At 49.3% G+C, this 19,036-nt stretch overlaps 1 protein-coding gene across 1 annotated transcript in view; it reads right to left on the reverse strand.

The window, feature by feature from the left end:
• Positions 1-632: 632 nt before the first annotated feature.
• Positions 633-19,036, reverse strand: part of LOC142991637 (protocadherin-15-like) — a 114,433-nt gene continuing 96,029 nt past the window's right edge. The window contains exons 27-35 of the mRNA XM_076141714.1: positions 17,983-18,071; positions 16,800-16,976; positions 14,381-14,599; positions 13,172-13,180; positions 12,630-12,758; positions 6,330-6,351; positions 5,565-5,629; positions 3,639-3,726; positions 633-1,313 (exon numbers count right to left, since the gene is read on the reverse strand). Coding sequence (XP_075997829.1) covers positions 699-1,313; positions 3,639-3,726; positions 5,565-5,629; positions 6,330-6,351; positions 12,630-12,758; positions 13,172-13,180; positions 14,381-14,599; positions 16,800-16,976; positions 17,983-18,071 — 1,413 coding nt within the window. The 3' untranslated portion in view covers positions 633-698. The remainder of the gene's footprint in view (positions 1,314-3,638; positions 3,727-5,564; positions 5,630-6,329; positions 6,352-12,629; positions 12,759-13,171; positions 13,181-14,380; positions 14,600-16,799; positions 16,977-17,982; positions 18,072-19,036) is intronic.

Consider the following 19,036-nt stretch of genomic DNA (forward strand, 5'->3'; position numbering starts at 1 on the left):
TCATAGGTTAGAATTTCAATCTGTTAGGTACAAAATAGACAAAAATAATTTCATATATTTTATCCAGATAAATTTCTAAAATCATCCAGTGATCACAACTAAATATAAAGGACAATCACTTTCAAACTAAACGCTATTAGCAAAATAATTTTCTTCCCCCTTGGCTCATAGAATCTGTCTCCCCTCCTCACGTGTTCCATTAAGAGTTCTGTGTAAATACCTTTATTATCTCTACAAACATCTTGATTCCATAGTAAAAATGTAGACAATCTTTACGTGATATGTGTCAGGATCGAGAATTTAAAAAAAAAACAAGAAAGGGAATGAAAACGAAAGGTGATGAGGGAATGATGAAGAAGAGTCCTGTGATGCGTGGAGGGTAAAGTGATAAATGACACTGTCGAGCACACAGTTGGAACTAGACTTCATATTTCTGTGAGGCACTGGTTGCCGTGGCGCTGCGTGGCCCCTCTGCCGTAGCCCTGATCCACGATGACGCTCTGAAACAAACACGCCCCGGCTCTGAAAGTCCTACAAAATAGCAAAATCTCAAGTGCAGTTGTTCCGGACGGCGGGTTTGGTGCTCGTCCAGTTAGAGGCACACGATCATTTTTGACAAAAAAAACCCGAAAGAAAATGAACACGAGAAACATCGCAAACTCACGTAAAAACGGAAAACAAACGTCCTGCCGGTCCAGTCAGAGTTTAGTCATTGGTATGTGCAGACTGTTCCAGGGTCCCATCCACAGCTCCTCCTCGTCTGACAGCGTGTGCTCGCTGTGAGACTCCAGCGTCTCCTTGCTGTCCCTGTGGTTGTCCACAGAAGTCTCTTGCTCCTCGCCCACGCATGTCCCGCTCCCGCTGCTGCTGTTCCTGTCCATCAGCGCCTTGGCAATATTGGTTTTGGACCCAAAACGTTTAAAAGTTGTAAAGGTGGCCGTCAGCGAGCCGTAGGATCGGGAGTTGAGGTTGACGTCCACGTTGGAAACGAGCGTACCCGTTCCGTTCTCTGTCTCGCTCCCTGTGCCGTTAACGGGCAGCGGCTCTTCGTAAGTCACGCCGAGCTTGTCCAGTTTTTTAAAATGCTTCCCCAGCCGGCACGGCGAGCCCACCTTCAGGTTGTTGGGGTGGGGCTGCCTGCGCGTTCGGACGATGGTGCCGTTCTGGGCCAGATAGATGTTCCCGTTGATGTTGCTGTGGCTGTTGACATTGGCCAGCCTGTTCCTCTGGGTCTCGCTGGCGCTCTCGTCCCCTGTGGAGCTGGTGTCGTTCTCTCGATCTGTCAGCAGCTGAATCCTCTTCTTCCTGCCGGCCTGATGGGAGCAGAGAAGCAGTTAGTGGGATGGTACTTTTCAAGAATCGACACGCACGGCAAACTACACTGCAGATCAGGCGGCCACATGCACACACACACATCTGAGACACATCAGCAGAGCAAAACCTATGCTGAGATGAGAAACACATAACAGAGCAGAATAAGTCAGAGTTGTGGGAGAGGGTGAAAGTCTGAAATACAGCAGAAGACCAAAGTTCTTTGTTGCTTGAAGGGAAGAGAAGAAAAAGTGGATGTTTGAAACACTCCAGGCGAGCAATGTTCCCTTCACACCCATGCGAGGGTAACTGATTATTCACTCTTACTTCACAGTTGACAGTGTATCACTTTAGAGGGCAGTTGAGTCGGATGTTTCTCCCGCTCTGCTGGACGATCTCCCAGAGGAGACAGCATCCTCGTCTTCCTCAGCGATGGGGGACAGTCCTCCGTACATCTCCTCGGAGGTGGCGCTCCTGACGTCCGAGCTGGACGCGTAGCGAGACGACGGCCCGGGGCTGTCGGAGGCTGCGTCGTCGCTGAGCTCACTGCCCGACTCTTTGCTCTCATCTGCAGTGCATGACTCTTCCTCCTCAGATGCCTCTACCTCGCTCTCCTCTGACCCCCGGCTCTGAGCGGAGGCCTCCTCGCTGCCTTGGGACCCTTGATCTGAAGACCCTTTTTCCTCGGAGCCGCCTTCACTTCCTGACCCTGACTCAGCCTCACTGCCTGCCGGCGTCCCGGACTCTTCCTCGCTGGCTGCCGGTGTCCCGGACTCTTCCTCGCTGCCCGCCCCCGTCCCTGACTCTTCCTCACTGCCCGTTCCTGTCCCTGACTCGGCCTCACTGATTTCTTCACTTCCTGATCTGGCCGATGACTTGACACTTGAGGCAGCATCGCTCCCACCCCCACTTCCACTCCCACTTCCACCCCCACTTCCACTCCCACTTCCACCCCCACTTCCACTCCCACTCCCACTCCCACTTCCACTTCCACTTCCACTTCCACCCCCACTTCTACTTCCACTTCCACTTCCACTTCCGCTTCCACTTCCACTCCCACTTCTGCTCCCGCTCATCTCTGAAGCCTCGGTCCCCTTGCTGGCCTCAGTAGCAGATGATTTCATGGAGGAGCGAGCAGAGGAGCCGCTCTCTCTGGTTCCCTCTGATCCCTCCTCTTCGTCCTCCTCCTCTTCATCCGACTCTTTTTCTGTACTCTCCTTCTCCGTTGCCGTGCCCGTTCCCGACTCGCTATCCTTTTCAGATCCGGACTCTTTCTCAGATCCGGACTCCTTCTCAGATCCGGACTCCTTCTCAGATCCGGACTCCTTCTCAGATCCAGACTCTTTCTCAGATTCGGACTCTTTTTCTGTGCCTGATTCCTTTTCAGAACCAGATTCTTTCTCAGAGGCCGATTCCTTCTCGCTCTCGTCTTCCTCCTCCTCCGAATCCCCCGGTTCTTCATCGCGCTCTTCATCTGAGTCCACGTTGCTTTCACTTGCATCGTCCCGGTCTAAATCTACTTTCAGACGATCTCTGTCATCGCTGTCTCTCTCCGAGGATTCCTCATCCGATCCCTTCTCCTTGCTGTCTCCACTTCCGCTTGCTTCTGGCTCACTCTCAGTCACAGTAATGGACACTTTAGATTTCTTCTCATCCTCGCTGGCTGCTTGTGAGGCCTCCTCGTCTCGCTCGCTGCCCGTTGCTGAACCGCTCTGCGAGAGTCTCCGCGGCTGCAACCGATTGCCTATTTTGATTTTCCTAAAAACTTTGCCAAGCTTGCTGCGGGCACCAGACTTGCCGTCGATTGATCCTGTAAGCCCCCGTCCGTCAGTCAGACTCTCCTGGCTGTCAATACGGCGAGCTGACATCAGTTTGGCGTAATCTTTGTCCTTCTTCCCGGCGCCAAACATCTTGAACATCTTGGCCTTCTTCCATGGAGATAGTCCAGCTTTGGATGACTTTGCTCCCTTGCCGGCTGCCAGTAGCTTGGTGAGTTTCATGACAGATTTCAATTTCTTGGCAGCCTTGGACTGCTCCTCCTCCTGCTCTGGCTCTGGCTCAGCCGCTTCGATCTCCTCCTCTTGTGGGTCGTCTCTAAAGCCGACCCTCCTGGGGGGACCTCTACCTCCGCCGCGCCCTCTGCCTCTGCCACCCTGCGACATAAGTCATATTCACTTCAAGATTCCTTTTGGGGTCTAGCCGCAGCGTCGGGATTTCACACTCTGTCAGTAACTCTGCTTCAATAATGCATTAGACATAGCGTGCTGGCTTTCACATTATAACCATTATGATTGGGCAGAAAATTCAAGAATAAGCTCAAATTGTACCTCGTCGTAGTAATCTCTTTCATCTTCCATAATCACCTCTCCGTATTCATCATACGTGGGCTGAATCAGCCGCCGCCGACTGCCGTACCTACGAGACAGGAGCGCACAGAATAGACGGCGTAAAATAATATGTCTGGAGTCGCGAATGGAAATCCAGGAACCTGTCACCTTGTAGGAGAAATGGAATGAAATTATTTTAATGTGCACCAATGTCTGTGCCCTGAGCAGAGCTTTCACTGGGTTAAAGTCGATCTCCAGACTCTGTTCATGTCAGTCGCCTGTTATCACTCAACACGATGAAGTGAGCGGGCGCGGTGCGGCAGAACGACTCGGTCACGGGGTTATCTACCCACAAATGTACTCTATTGTTCTAAAATATTTCACCGTATTGATCTTTGGGCATGCCATACAGTGGGACTTTTCCATTACGCTGATGCATTGACGTCACCGGCAAACGGAGAGCATTTCTCCTCCTTCTTCCCCTCTCGCTGAACTCATCTGACATCTTTCTTTCTTTCACATTCCCCTCCCCCCCTCCCCCACAGATCTTCATCCTCGTCTCGCACGGCAGCTTTTAATTTAACAATATCTACCGGGTAAATAAAGTTGTAATTGTTTTGTCGCTTTTGCAACACAAACGCAGAAAGGAAGCGCGGCGAACAGCGGACAGGACGCGGGAGAGCGGCGTGCGTATTAACCCCGTCCGTCAAACTAAATTGCAATTAGAACGGATGTGAACACAGGGAAATGAAAATCGTGTCGCAAAGCACCTTTCCCATACGCTGTGTGTATCCCAGCGAGTATTGCCTCACCAGGGGGAAATGGAACCCGTCTATCTCTCCTAACACACTATTCCTACGCCACAATAATGAATTACAAAAGGAGCCTGGAGGAAAGAAACCAGACTCGCATCACTGAAACTTTCCAAATATCTGAGGGTCATGTTGAGGATTGCAAGCACAGGAGATTGCTGGATTAAACGCTTATAAAGTGCTTTAAAGTTGTGCCCCTAAGTGTAAATAGAGGTGGATCAAAGTCAGGTCAGGTCATACTGAAGCTGCACTCACTGGCAACACCAGAGCTGAGCCCCCCAAAGTTATGACAGAACCTCAAAATATAATTACAACTTTGCTGCAGATGAAGGGCGCTGTGACACACACACACACACACACACACACACACACACACACACACACACACACAGGCGGCCGCAACTGAAGTAATTAGAATTAGCAAACATGACAAGAAGTTAAGACGATGAGTAACTGCGGAGGCAATTAAAACGCCTCAATGTGACGGAGGGAGGGGCAGTTTAATGTTTGTCAAATTTCCTGTCAGAAAACGTAAGCCTGTAAGGTTCAGAAAGCTGCTCTCCATTCTGATGAACCTGCAGCGTAATTCCCCCGAGTGGTGCAAGTCACCTGCCACCGCCCGAGCAGCGGCGCTTAATGAATCACAATTTGTAAAGCAGCTGCTGGAAAAGCTTTGGAGTTGTGTGTTTTTTCTGCGTTGGAGCATATGGGCCGTGTTAACACACAATCCAAATGCACACTCTGCTCATTAAACCGCGGGAAAACACTGGCGTACGCTCAGGTGTCTGGCTCAGGGCGGCATTACTGATCGAGTTTGGTGGGAGCAGACAGGGTAAACATCGGGGACGCCGCGTTCTGCTGCGGGGGCGGAACAAGTTAGGCTCGCCGGTTCTCGCTCGACTCTCGCTCGACTCTCTTTCTCGCTCTCTCGCTCGCTCTTCATCCTCCAGGGCCTCAACACTGGGAAGGAGGACTCCACTAGGAGGGGAAGTTCATGATAAATAAGCGTTAATGGCACCATTTGTAACTTTAAATGAACCGATGTTGATCAGCTGTATAGATTAGAGGGCGACAGATGAGGGATGAGAGGGGTTAGCGGGCTGCAAACACTCACCCTTGGTCATAATTATAGTAGTCGTAATCCTGGCCTGGGTCGATGCCCGACTCCATGGAGAGATCCTGCATTTCAAGAGAGGCAGAGAGAGTAATGAGTGGGCGCATGGCGAAGGGAAGACGGCAGCAGAAGAAGAAGAAGAAGAAGAAGTAGATCGGCGGCAACTAAAATGAAAAAGTAGAGTTTCTACCTCAGGTCTTAGGAGTGACGGCCTCAGCAGCTGCTGTGGCTGAGGAGGATTAGTGCAGAAGAAGGGAAAGGTAATGGAAGAGGAGAAGACATTTAAAGACAGAAGAAGAAGAAGAAAAGCCCTAAGTGTTTACTGTCAGATAATCAAGGTTTCATGCATCCAGGAGAAGACGGACTTAAGTATTGATGGCAGGTAATGAAGAATAGAGGAGAGAGTGACAGAAATAAACTTCCTACAAGATGAGAGCGCACCAAAAGTGTCAAACATTGTCAAACTTCACTTTAGACGCAAACTGCAACAGAAGGTTTAATCTGTTTATTATCGGCGGCAGCAAAACACAATAACAACATCGTCGCCCACTTTCAAATCAAATCCAAACTGTAAAGGCGGCAAAAAAAAAAAAGAAAAGCCATCGCCGAGATCTCATCTTAACCTGACGTTTCCATCACGTCAGGTGCAGATAAGGATAATGGGATATAAAGTGACATCGCAGAGATAAAACATGTCACGGCACAGAACGCGATAGAGAAATCTATAAAAGAAAAAAAGGCCAGAATAAGAATCAGAACGCTTACCTGTCTGCCGTAGCCTCGCCTCCTGTGCCGCATGGAGAGAGGGAATAAGACAGATAATGAATACAGATGGACAGCAGCGCTTCAAGTGCTTTCAGATAAATGAAATGTTGAGTCTACAGTCTGAACTATATTCTTATATTCTGCTGACCGGCGAGGAGATTCCACTTTTACTTACGGTGCAATTTCATCTGTTAAATGACTTGAGTTGCAGATATTGTTCATTTTGGAAAAAGGGGCCGCCTAAGGCCACAGTGTTATCATTTTGGCGCCGGCTGCTTCTTTTTTTGTTATCGCATCCCCTCCTCCCCCCCCCAAAAAAGACTTAATAAATGCAAATATCAAAGTGGGACTGGGGGAAGATTGGAATACGGAAAAGAAAGTGTGTGTTTGTACTGACGTATCTGCCGCCATCTCCCATCTGATAGCAAAGGGACGGAGCGGTTCAGGGGGAAATTACCGACTCAAAGAATTGTAATAAAATAGTTTCTCATTATCGTAACATAATACAGCGTTTCCTATTAAGAGATAGGAAAGTTTTTAAACTGCTAGTAAAGTGCGCTCAGCAGATAGTAAGAATTTTGCCCCATAAAAAAAGGCGCGACAAAAGGAAACGGAGTTGAAAGTCCCAAGGACGGTCGGCCCAGTCTGCATTCATTCAGCACAGATCAATGAGGAGCGGCGGGTAAATGGAGCAGCGGCGCCGAGAAACCCCCAGGATCACCAGCGTACAACTGTAACCTGTCTGAGGCTGTAAATAATGACGACTTTCACACTCAGATATACGACCCGGCAATAATGCGAGCGTCCCCCGGGGGAGCTGTAATCTGTTATTATGGGCAGGGGGGACGAGAGGACGCGAGGACAGGGGGCAGAGCGGTGTGGCCACGCCTCCCAGGCACGAGGGGGCGTGCTGATGGATGAGCGGTCGGTTGTGGCCGGCAGCTGCTCCACGCCACATAAAGAGAAATGAGTCGTTGGACGGTGTGACGGGTCGTAACCCGATATCAGAGGGGCGCCGCTCGGGATGAGGTCGGTACGACTCAGGGTTTACTGGCTGTGTGAGGGATCAATGCAGGAGTGGACAGATTTATGCCTTAGTGATGAATGTAAGGAATCATTAATCAGTAATCGGTTAACAAATATATGAAATGGTGCGCAAAGGTGCAGAGATCAGCACTTAAGAGTACATGGATACAGATGAGTGCATTCGACTGAATACTTTGCAGCCTTTAATGCTACACTGGCATGTAAACATGCACAGAGATCTGCTGAGTTGGAAAGCCTTATTTTGAATATTTATAATCTATATATTGATGTTCACTCAGCTGTATTTGAGTTATGTCAAAGTAATTCATCTGCTCTATCGTTTCTTGACCATTTTCTACTATCATTGTTGCTTTCTATTTAAATTCGTCACAACCTTAAGCACTTCTGTCACTAAATACAAGCACATATACAAACTGCAACTACTACAACTCTAACTAGCAGTACTACTATTAGAACCAACACACCGCTAATACTACTGACCACTATTATTACTACTACAACAACAAGAACACCAAGAACAACGACCCCTTCTATTCAAACTCCCTCTCTGACTATGAGACTGCTGCTGCTACAACCAGAAACAAACCAACTTACAGATCCAGAAGCAAACCTTTGGTCTAACGTGCAGAGAAATAGAAGGTAATGAATAAACAGCGGCAGAGAAACGGTTTGCATCTAAGCGTTGTGGTCTGTGGGCATGTGAGCTGCTAGCATCTCCAGATTACCCCAGGTAGCCAACAGCGGAATACAGAATTAGAAAGCCTTCGATCTGCCCGTCAGGGGGAACGCACTGTGAATCAAAAATGACATCGCTGCGGAAAGGGAGGTGTGTTGAGGCCATTTGCCTAAGGACAAAGAAGAGGGAGAGAGAGAGAGAGACGAGAGAGGAGGAGGAGAGAAAGTGAAAAACCTGAGCAACAGAAAAGGAGGACTGGCAGTGAGAGAGAGAGAGAGAGAGAGAGAGAAAGGAGGGAATGAAATCTCCAGAGAGCCGCGAGGGAGAGAGAGATTAACAAGACGAGACGGTGGACTGGAAAATATTAGAACTAACCAAAGAGAGAAGGACAAAGAGAGAGAACGAGAGAGAGAGAGAGAGAGAGAGGGAGAGACACAGATAAATGTTGGACAGAAGGTCGAGCGGATGGAGAAGCAGAGCAGAGGAGAGGATAACAGTGGCTGACAGTCCCACAGGCGGCGGCCCTGGTTAAGGATTGATTGGTTCTCTAATTAGCCTCTTCCAGCGGCGCGGCTGAACTTCACAGTGACTTCTTTATCACGCTGAGAGGATCTTAGCCGACATGTGAGGAGACGAGTCGCCCCCAGAGCCCGGTCTCTCTCTCCATTCACACCACGCCAGCCTGCTGAGGAGACCCAGTCGATGCGGTTTTACAGGCTGAGGCTTCTGCCAATAATAAACGTTATTTTCACCTGCCAGCGTCGGTGATATACTGCCTGCAGTTAATCACGCCTCAGGTCAAATGAAGCTCAGTCGCTGCAGGAAATCTATTACTATTATTATTTATATACATGTGGATTTTGCCTAAGATGTATTTAATTAATGGCACAAGAGGCAGAGTCGTCTCAAGGTCTTATTTTGGTGAGAGAGGACGAGAATTCAAATGTAAAAAAGCTAACATAACATTTTGTAAACCCTTAATGAACCAATATGCACTTTTGAGGTTAGGATACCCCGACTGAACGATCAATCAATCTCAAACTGTAAGAGCATGAAAGATGGCACTTCAGGCGGTTTGAGATAGTTCAATAAAAGCCATAAAACAGAGCAAAGCTGATAAATTCAAGCCTTTTTTCTTTATGTGAAACAAGCTGGAGAGCCAAATGACACAGAGCTGAGAGTTTCCTGACTGAGCTCACATTAGAAAAGAGCAACAACAACAACAACAACAACAACAACAACAACAACAACAACAGCCCCACACTTGAGGATGATCAGTCTCTCTACACAAACACCAAACTAAGAAACAGTACAAAAACATGGACAGTGTTAAGAAAGGGGGCCTTGAGAGGATAAAGACGAAGACGAAGACGAAGAGCAGAGGAGTCAGAACACTGTGGACTCTGAGAACTCTGCAGTACTTTGGCTGTCTGAGTCGGACTCAGTCGTCTGTTTAACCTCCGAGGTGGAGTCTGGCGGGCACGGTCCGTTCTCAGTCAAGTTGGCGCCGGAGGTGGAGCCGATGTGGGCGGCGGCGGGGTCGGCGTGCGTGGGTTCTGTTGCGCTCTGGCCATGCTGCGGATCAGAACCTCGCAGGCTGTTTGCTCCCTCTGTTGGCGGCCTCTTGTTAAACTTGGGCACCTTCCCGTTTCTGTCTACTTGGCTGTACATGTTGGCAACAGACCGCTCTATGTCAGCGAGATTCTGGATGTTTCTCAGGATTCCTTTAAGCTCCTTTTTCTTCCCGCTATCTGCTTGCAGAGGGCTAGGGGGATGAGGATGATGAGGATGATGAGGAGGAGGAGCGGGAGCAGGATGTTTCCGCTGTGAAACGGGCCGAAGGGAGGAAACGGGCGGCAGGGCGTTTGGGACAAAATGGATGCCTGGGCGAGGCCGGTCACAGGAAGGAGAAGGAGAGGGAGGAAGAGGAGGTGCGGGAGGAGGCGGAAGTGAGGGTGAAGGAGAAGGAGGCGGGAGTGGTGGAGGAGGAGCAAGCTGTTTGGTGATGGGAGGAGGAGAGGGAGGTTTGAAGTCAGGGGGTGCAGGAGGAGGGAAGGATGGAGTAGAGGGAGGGGATGGTGAAGGGGAGCGAGGAGGAGGAGGAGGAGGTGAAGGAGCATGAGGAGAAGGAGCAGGAGGAGGAGGAGGAGGAGGAGGAGGAGTTTCTGGCGGGTCTGGTATGATCTCCACTGTGATCTCACACGGCTGCACCGTCATGTAGCTGGAGATGCTGGAGGTGAACTTCCTGAGCACGGGCGGCGTTTCCCTCTGGCAGGCGCGAGGCTCCTCTTCATCTCCCTGAGTGATGATGATCCTAGGGGCCACGGCTCGGCCCACTGGGAAATCCAACATGGACAGCAGAGCCTCTGAGGTCAACTCCAGAGCCTCGGTGCCGTCTCTGCCCCTGAGCAGGACGGGAGAGAGGGCGCTCTGGTCGATCTGGTCGCTCTCGGCGTCTCTGCCCTGCCTGGTTTGCTCCTGAGAGGCCTGTTGCTCAAACTGCTTGGCCTGCTCACGGACTGACAGCTTGCTCTCTCCGCCGATGCCGCTCAGCTGGAGCGCGTCAGAACTCCGTGACCCCTCTGTGCCTCTCATGGACGCCACGAGGAGCTGCTCCTCCCACTCGCTCGGATCCATGAGCGCACGTCTCCTCGTCGCCTTGCACCCTTGCGCTCCCTCTGGGATACGGGCGGGCATCGACCAGACGCGACGCGACCGCCCCGAGCGTGTTGGAGAGAAGAAGAACTGTTTCTGAAACAGGCTGCGGCGTCCTGTGAGAGCAGACGGGCTGCTGGGGGGGCTGCTCTCCTCGTAGACGGGGTTTGGGGTGGTGAGCGGACGGCGGTCGGACAGGAAGGTCACGTTGCTCTCCGATCTGGGGAGGTTGGCGTGCAATGTGCCGTTGCCGTGGGCTCCGAGGGAGCGACAGCCAAAGGTGCTAAGAATCCTCTGGTGGTTGGTCTCCTCAATGACAGACTTTTTAGCCCTGAGGCCGGTAGAAGGTGGAGGTGAAGAGAGAGAGAGAGAAAAGACTTGAAAGAGATGAAGATTGATTGTTTAAGGGTGAGCCAAGCAACATAAAAGGAGGTGAGGCGAGACGAGATGAGGGGGAGACGAGAGGAGAAGAGGGGAGACGAGGGAGAGCTAGGGAGGGAGAGCTACAACAGGAACCTTTACATGCACCTTTAGTACTTCAATCATACCCTGATTTTAAAATTGATGAACTGGGCGTGTACGATCTGTTTCCTCACCCGGGAAACTTCCTCTACTAACAATGTGAAATCAATGAATCCTCTCGGTTCCATCAGTGCATGTAAACGTTCTGGATGAGGTGAGGAACGCTTTGCCTGCTTGACAATGAAACCAACACTAAATCTGGGTTCTGCAAGTTCAACACCACAAAGAGCTCAACTCTACATGATTTCTACAGGTTTGTCAAGTTCATATGAAAACCTTCTTCCCCCTATATAAATACTTTCACACACATTATGTCTCCTATCTTACTTACTGCAGTCTGAATCCAGAGAGACGAGGGAATAGAAATCATGCAGGAGACAGAAACACAGACGGATGTAAGAGGACTGAAGCAGACATGTCAGAGGTGGAAAACAAAGCCTTGGCTCCAGACACTGCATCCACATTCAGCATTCTGAGAGCGCCGCACGGCCAATCTCTGTGTGTGTGTGTGTATCCAAGAATATATATTACTGTGGGGCAAACACACAGGCAGGGTCCCTAATCTGCATATACACACACGCACACGCACACGCACACGCACACGCACACGCACACACACACGCACGCGCACACGCACACGCACACACACGCACACGCACACGCACACACACACACACACACACACACACACGCTCAGTCATAGACTCAGACATTGTTTTAATGGTGTTGTGTTTATAGAAACGCCTCCTCTTGTTCTTGGCTCTTGGTAATAAACCCAAAAATAAGCAACGACACCAGACTAGAATAGAAACACCGGAGCAATTCTGCCGCCAGAGCCGCCGCCGCCGCAAAATCGCAAAGCTTCTGCTCGTGGCTCGAGGGTTGGTCACCAGCTGTTAACACGGCAAATTATTTTTCCACAACAACTTAAACGTCCCTTTTACACCATAAAGTCGCTGCTTTACAATGATTTACATTAAAATAACAACGCCTACTGGGGCTACAGTGTCCATTCAGCGCTCCTTCATCTGAAACCACTAAACACTTTGTTGCTTGTTCAACATGAACGCTGAAAACTCACAAAGCCAATAACCCAGCCCAAACCTGATTCGGTGCGGGTCCACACACACACACACACACTGTAATAGAGTCCTGTAGGGAAACGTGAAGGTGAGGGATGAACCTGGTGGCTTAGAGGGAGCAGCAGATGGAGAGGATGAGCTGCAGTGTGTCTACAACAGCTAGAACTCATTTTAGGACTTTGAAAAATTGATAATGATTTGTGAAGAATGCACAAAAATAGATTTACATGAGCTGCAGAAGTATCAGTATGACTCTGAGGCGACCCAGCGGCCTGTGTGTGTGTGTGGAGACAGAATGAACGGTCAGAAAGGACTCACATGCTGCTGTCGCCCAGCTCGGCGTACAGGTTGGTGGTCGCTGCGGGCGCGGCAGCCGGCGCCGCCTTGGGTCCGGGCGGAGGCAGCGCCTGCTGGATCCTGGCGGTCTTGGCACACTCGGCCTGGAGACTGAGGAGTGCGTTCACCAGTTAAAGGCTTAAACTAAATCAGATACGCTCACATACACACACACACACGAGGAGAAGGAACCCAAAGAGTCAAAGCCAACTGGGATAACTAACTTCCCATAGGCGTGTAAACAGATCTGATCACATGTTGGAGAAGCTGACATTGGGTTCATGCTCCTTCATTAGAGAACACATAACATGCGGGTGAGAAGTCATAGCAGATGAGCAGACGTCAGTCGGCTATAAGAGGAATCAGCGTGCCATTGTGACATCAGTTGTTCTCGTCCTCTTCACACTCTCGTCTCGTCTCACAATGATTAACCAACAATGAAGATGATGCGGGGGAAGAACACAGAGTACCGAGCCACGAGAGCGCTAACACCAATCAACCCATGCATCACAACAATTACTTACTCTTTGAACCTGGTGGAGGGAGAGAGAGAGAGGGAGAGAGAGAGAAAGAGAGAGGGAGAGAGAGAGTAACATCATTAGTTGAAGCTCCTCGTCTATATGTTTGGTTAATGTTGAGAGGTCCTAGAGCTTTACGGGGGAAAAACATGTTTTATTCATGCAACAAAAGACCTTTAGATAACACAGCCTGTCAGATGTTTGCAGAACGAAACAGCAGAATCTCCTCGCCAATTTCTATGCAAAGTAGGAGGGACCAGGAAGACGCCTCATTCACAAACAGAATGCAATCATTTTTCAATAATGAATGGACTGCAGATTTTAGATTTCCGCTCATATTTAGGCGACGCTGAGTTGTGTTGATGCGTCTTCAGCGTGCGATTGATTTCTTTAAGTCGTCTAATTGCACGGCGGCCAGGTTGAGTCAAACAAAGCGAGCCGCCATCTGTAGCAGCAGCCTGTGTGTCGGGTCTCATGTCTCAGCCAACAGCCGTCTGTTGTGTGTTGGGTCTTTGCGTTTGCGTAGGACAACGCTTCGCCCATCTGCTGTGAAGAACCACTCGGCAAACATGGCAGCGTTTACATCGCGCCCGGCTCTCCCAGATTTTCCCCCGCCGCCGCTTTATGATCCTCGCCTGCTGCCTGAGAGTTTGACTGACTGGCCGCCCACAAGGGCGCGGCGACCGTAAACGCACGGGAATCAGAGAGGGACACACACACACAGGCAGAAAGCAGTATTCTTGTCTTTTTGTGTGTGTTTGTGTGTGTGTGTGTAAGAGAAGAATGATTAAATGGCGCGAATGCAATGTGACGGTGACAATCGGCTGTGGAGATTTGTCACAAATAAGTGTTAATTCATCTGCTTTCACAGAGTGTGAGCAGGGAGATTAGTCCAGAGAGGACAGTCAGCCTGTGTGTGTGAGTGTGTGTGTGTGTGTGTGTGTGTGTGAGAGAGAGAGCAAGACAGCGAGGCAAAATGAGTGTGTTTGGGATCCTAGCAGGTTAGGCGAAATATGAAAAATGCAATTTAGCCAACAGAGACGTTTGCTTTGGGTGAAATAGGAGAACAACACGAGGCAGCAGCTAAACATCTCCTGAGACAAATGTCTGCTTCATTAAAATGCATTTTCCCTTTTAACACCCTGACAACCAATTAAGGATGATAAATTGAGGACAGAAAACCTCTGATTGCGACGTACGCAGGGCAGCACTCACTGTTTGTACGACACCATGACGATGAGGATGGCGGGGATGCAGCAGAGGATGATGATGATGGCCAGGGCCAGGAGGGCTCCCTCCGTGTAGCCCACCGCTTGGGCCGCCTTCTTCAAACTGGCCACGATGTCCGGCGAGCGGATCTCCAGCACGCGGCCCTCCTGACCCAGGATGGGCTGGAACTCCTTGTTGATCTCCAGCACGTTCCCGTCCAGGAACCTGGGGTTAAGGAGAGGAAGAAGAAGACCTGGAGCATAACGTGCATCAATACAGTGATGGAAGAACCCAATTTAGGATGAGAACGGTCCAGTCCATTCTGTTCCTTGGCCACAAAACGTCTCTGAGGGTTTGTTTCCCACTGCCACATGCAATTATCATCTCATTTCTCTTTCACACGCTGAATAATGGAGATGAAGGTTATCAAGTCGTCTCTTTTGGCAGCCTGTCCTCCAGCCTCTCCTGCCACCTTGTAGCCTCACTGATACAAAGGGACACCGCAACACAGGGATCCCTCCTCCTTCCCCTCTGTCTGCCATCTGACACAGGTACACAACATGCAATTACCCCACAACACTGTCACACACACACACACACACACACACAGCTTTTCTCCGGCGCTGCTTTATTATTTTCCCTGAGAGCGAAGGACACATTGTAGCAGACGGAGCCCCTCAAAGCAGAGAAGCTGGAGCTGGAGTCTCTTATACCAGCAGAGATGGACACCCTGAGAAGAGGCCATTTGCAATCACGACCCCCGATCAGGTCCATAGGCACCCTGAGGACCACTAGGGGGCACTACAAGTACCACTGCTGGTCCACGTGCCACAGTTTGAGACTTAACATACGCCGTACCCATATCTCACTGCAGTATATAAGGATGAAGTAATGATGTGAGGAGGAGAGAGGAGGAATATAACTGCTGCCTGCTGGACCGGACACACTTCACTGAGCCTTCTCAACCGTATAGAAGGAGAAGAAGAGTTGCAGGAGTCTGGTTTCATAATGAGGCAAGCTGACGACCCGCATACGCCGAGGACCCCGCATCGTCTTGATGGCAGCTTGAACGCTGACAATTCAAAGAGCGGGTTCTGATTTTTAAAGGCTTAAAGTCTTTTCATTCCTGCATGCGAATCACACCAGCTGCCATTTCAAACTCATGACCGCTGCACTGAAATCACCGGCACAGAAGATGAGGAGGGGAAATGGAAAGCCGACGCATGGACGAGACAGAGGGGAGCTGCTGAGAGGAGGGGGGAAGGGGGAGAGGGGGGCTGGTATTCCCACTGATCAGCAGCTTTGTAGTTCCCAGACATCCTGAAGTAGCACCTGCCATCCCAGAGAACTGCCCGTTACCGCCGCGTTGCTCTTGTGCTGAGGAATTATTCAAACAAAAAGCCTCAAGTCTGCAACAGCTTGGGTTTCAGACGGCGAGCGAGCATCGGTGCTTGTTAACTGGAAATGGCTTAAATGACAGATGAGCAGTGATAAGAGATCATAGGAAAGTGGGCGTGTGTCACAAAGTCAACCAAAAATATGATAATTCTGTACAGTAAAACGTTTCCTTGTTACTTTGGAAACGAGCTGTGTGTTTGTCGCTGTTCTCTCCCCCTACAACCTATGTGGGCCTCCTCTCCGACGTTAGCTGTAAACATCACAGTGAGTGAAAACCGTGAATTACAAGGGAAATCACACATTTGGCAAAAATAAACAAAACAGTCTCTGCAAGGTTTCTGATGTTCAACACAAACACTGAAACGAAGAACACCCGGTCCATGACTTCAATCATGAGTTGGGTTCCTTGGGGTTCCTCAGACCCGGTGACTACATGACTGAGGAGCCTGAAAAGCTCAGTGCCTGGGGTCCGTCAGAGGGGCCAAGGAAGGTGAGAGACGCGCTTAAAACAATGTCCTCAGGTTGTATTTTAACCCCGCGGCTGCAGCTCAGGCCAACGCATTACATTCTCTTGTTCTAAAGGAGCAGAGTGTCTATCTGAACCTTCTCAGAGCTTTAATAGCACACATACACGCCCGGCTGTCAGACAGCGGTTCAGCAGACCTCGGGCTCACGGGAGCCGGCGCTCTATCCTCCCACCTGCAAACAAAGGGAATAAAATTCATTCTCCAGACTCTTGGGAAAGCCTTTGAGGCTGCAGCGTGAAGATTTGCCGGAGAGATGGAAATACTCCACGATCCACTCTTCCTCCCTCCCTAACCTTCTGTCTTCCCCTCCGCCCTCTCTACGCCGACACATAACAGAGACCTGAAGTAGCTGCGGGAAAGACTTACGGACAAACTCGAGGCCAGGGAATAAGGAGAGATGGTGAAGGAAGGAGAGCGGAGGGAAGATGAGGGAGGATGTGAAAGAAAACAAACAATCTAGTCAATGGTTTTTCATATTGTAAACAAAATCAACCACTCACTTGTGGAGCTCCTTGGGGGATATTGCCCTCTTAGTGACCGGGTCAATGGCGTACACCAGCACGTCCGACTTGGAATAATCTTCCTGCTCAAAGCCATCGCCGTGGCGACGTGGTCCAATGGACTCCACGATCAGCTTGGCACCTGGGATCTGGTCCTGAACGTGGCGCTCCAGAATTCTAAGAATGGATCAAACATTTAGGCAGGGGGTCGCGTCAAACTCAGAAGACATTGAGATCGAGACACAGATATTGAGACGATCACAGTTGGTTGGTTTGAAATGATGTGAAAAGCCAAAGTCCTATCTTTTCTACTAAATGTGCCATCCAAAAGTCAGAGCACTTCACTCTGGCTGTGATTGTCCCTAGGGGAAGCAGTTTGTGTCTCAACATTGGCATCTTGGCTAAACAGGACTCTTCTAATCCGTCTCAGGCAGAGAGAAATCCTCCCTCAAACTACAGCCAGCACGCCAAAGCCTTGACGCTGTCCTTTGCCAATGTGGATAAACAGTTTGAGCACTCAGGTAAAACAGAGTTGGATCGTCACCAGCGACTATGCAGAACTGGGGCACTCTCAGATGACATCACTCCTCAGACATAAACAACAGCAACTAGTGTGTCACCCAGAGTGGGAAGAGTGTTGCATACACGTGCTAGAAAAACATCTTTCAAGGCCCGTCTGCCTTTCAAATTCACCAATTTGGCAAAATACTGTATTTCCAAGAGCGGCAGAAAGAAGATGGTGCAATAAATCTCTGTCATTAATTAATTTAGACGAGGGAAATCGGCTCCACAGAATAGACTTATCTGTTCCTTTGGCTAATCCAGGGTTTTAATTGACTGGAAAATTGGTATAAAAGAAAACACGATTTAAATCTCATCCATTATATGAGGCAATATTGATTTTCCATACTTTTTTTTTTTGGCACCACTGAGTTACACATGTAATTCCACTCTATACAAAGTTTTGCGTTTGAATTTGGCTTCCATCTTGGAACTTATTCACAACCAATATCCATGTTCCAGCATCTTCCAGTGAGATATCAAGTGGGTGAAATGTGCTCTGCTTAGCCAAGACTACAGGAAACATTAGCTTGCTTTCCTTCCTCCTCCTTGGCAGAAATGTGCTCAATTTGGTAATGGAAATAAACAAACATCCAACGGGGTAACATGTGATCACTCTTACTGTAACATCTCCTCCCTGTTCTCTTCCACTAATGTGGGCTTGACGGTCGACACGACGACTTGCATGTCCAGCACGTTGACCACAGAGACCTGAGAGAGAGAGAGAGAGAGAGAGGCGAAACAGGAAGCAGATTTATTTATTGTTATTTTAATGTTGCTTTCTTTGATGGACCCTCTGAACCGCCTGCTTGAGTCGCTATCATGTGGCTTAAACTTAACAGGCCTTGATTCTAACGCTGTAATAAAGAGTGTAGGCAGTGGCGGCGGCGGCGCTCTGCAGCCAGATCTCCCATGCGGCCACTGGGAAATTAGATTTTCCCTTGAAAATTAACGAGCACCGTGGTTAAGAACTCGCTGCTCTCTCGTAGTCAGGCGATGTCTCAGACCCTCTTTCTGTCTCATTAGAGGCTTGTTAGCCAGACATATTTCACTGAAACTAAAAAAAAAGAATAAGCCCGGACACACTCGGCAGATACACACTTGAATTGGAGGCTGAGCTGAGCCCACTCACAGTGGGTGGGTGGGGAATGTATTGGGGGCTTAAATAAACACACAGAGAGGTAGAGACACACAGACGAATATATGGTGAAACACTCTCACATGCATAAACAGGCTAATTATACCAGCGTTAAACCTATATGATTCTGGAAAAGGTTTAATTAAGCCAGCAGCAAAAAGCAGAGAGTTCAGTTAAGTACAAACTACAAGCTGTGAGTGCTGTTAATAATTCAGCAGGCTGTGGGCGAGACACGTGTAGAGAGAGAGAAACAGTGTACACATACAGCCTACTGTGCATACGCACGCAGTACATACGCAATGTGTTTACAGCTGAATGATGCATGGACACGCCTGCATGCCACCGAAGTCAAGTAGCAAATCAAGTTGGACATATTTCACAATAGCCATCATTCCATAAAATCAATAAGCGGTTAATAACGCTCCAACAGATCAATAAACAGTAGACGGATGACTTTACAATCTAATTGAGTTATACAGTCGATGACCTTTAACTGGAGAGATGCGAAGCTGTGCTGTGTTCATTACCATTGTTACTC

Source organism: Genypterus blacodes, unplaced genomic scaffold, assembly GCF_046128005.1.
Source record: "Genypterus blacodes isolate CSIRO-AG114 ecotype Tasmania unplaced genomic scaffold, CSIRO-AGI_Gbla_v1 ptg000020l_1, whole genome shotgun sequence".
Taxonomy (NCBI): domain Eukaryota; kingdom Metazoa; phylum Chordata; class Actinopteri; order Ophidiiformes; family Ophidiidae; genus Genypterus; species Genypterus blacodes.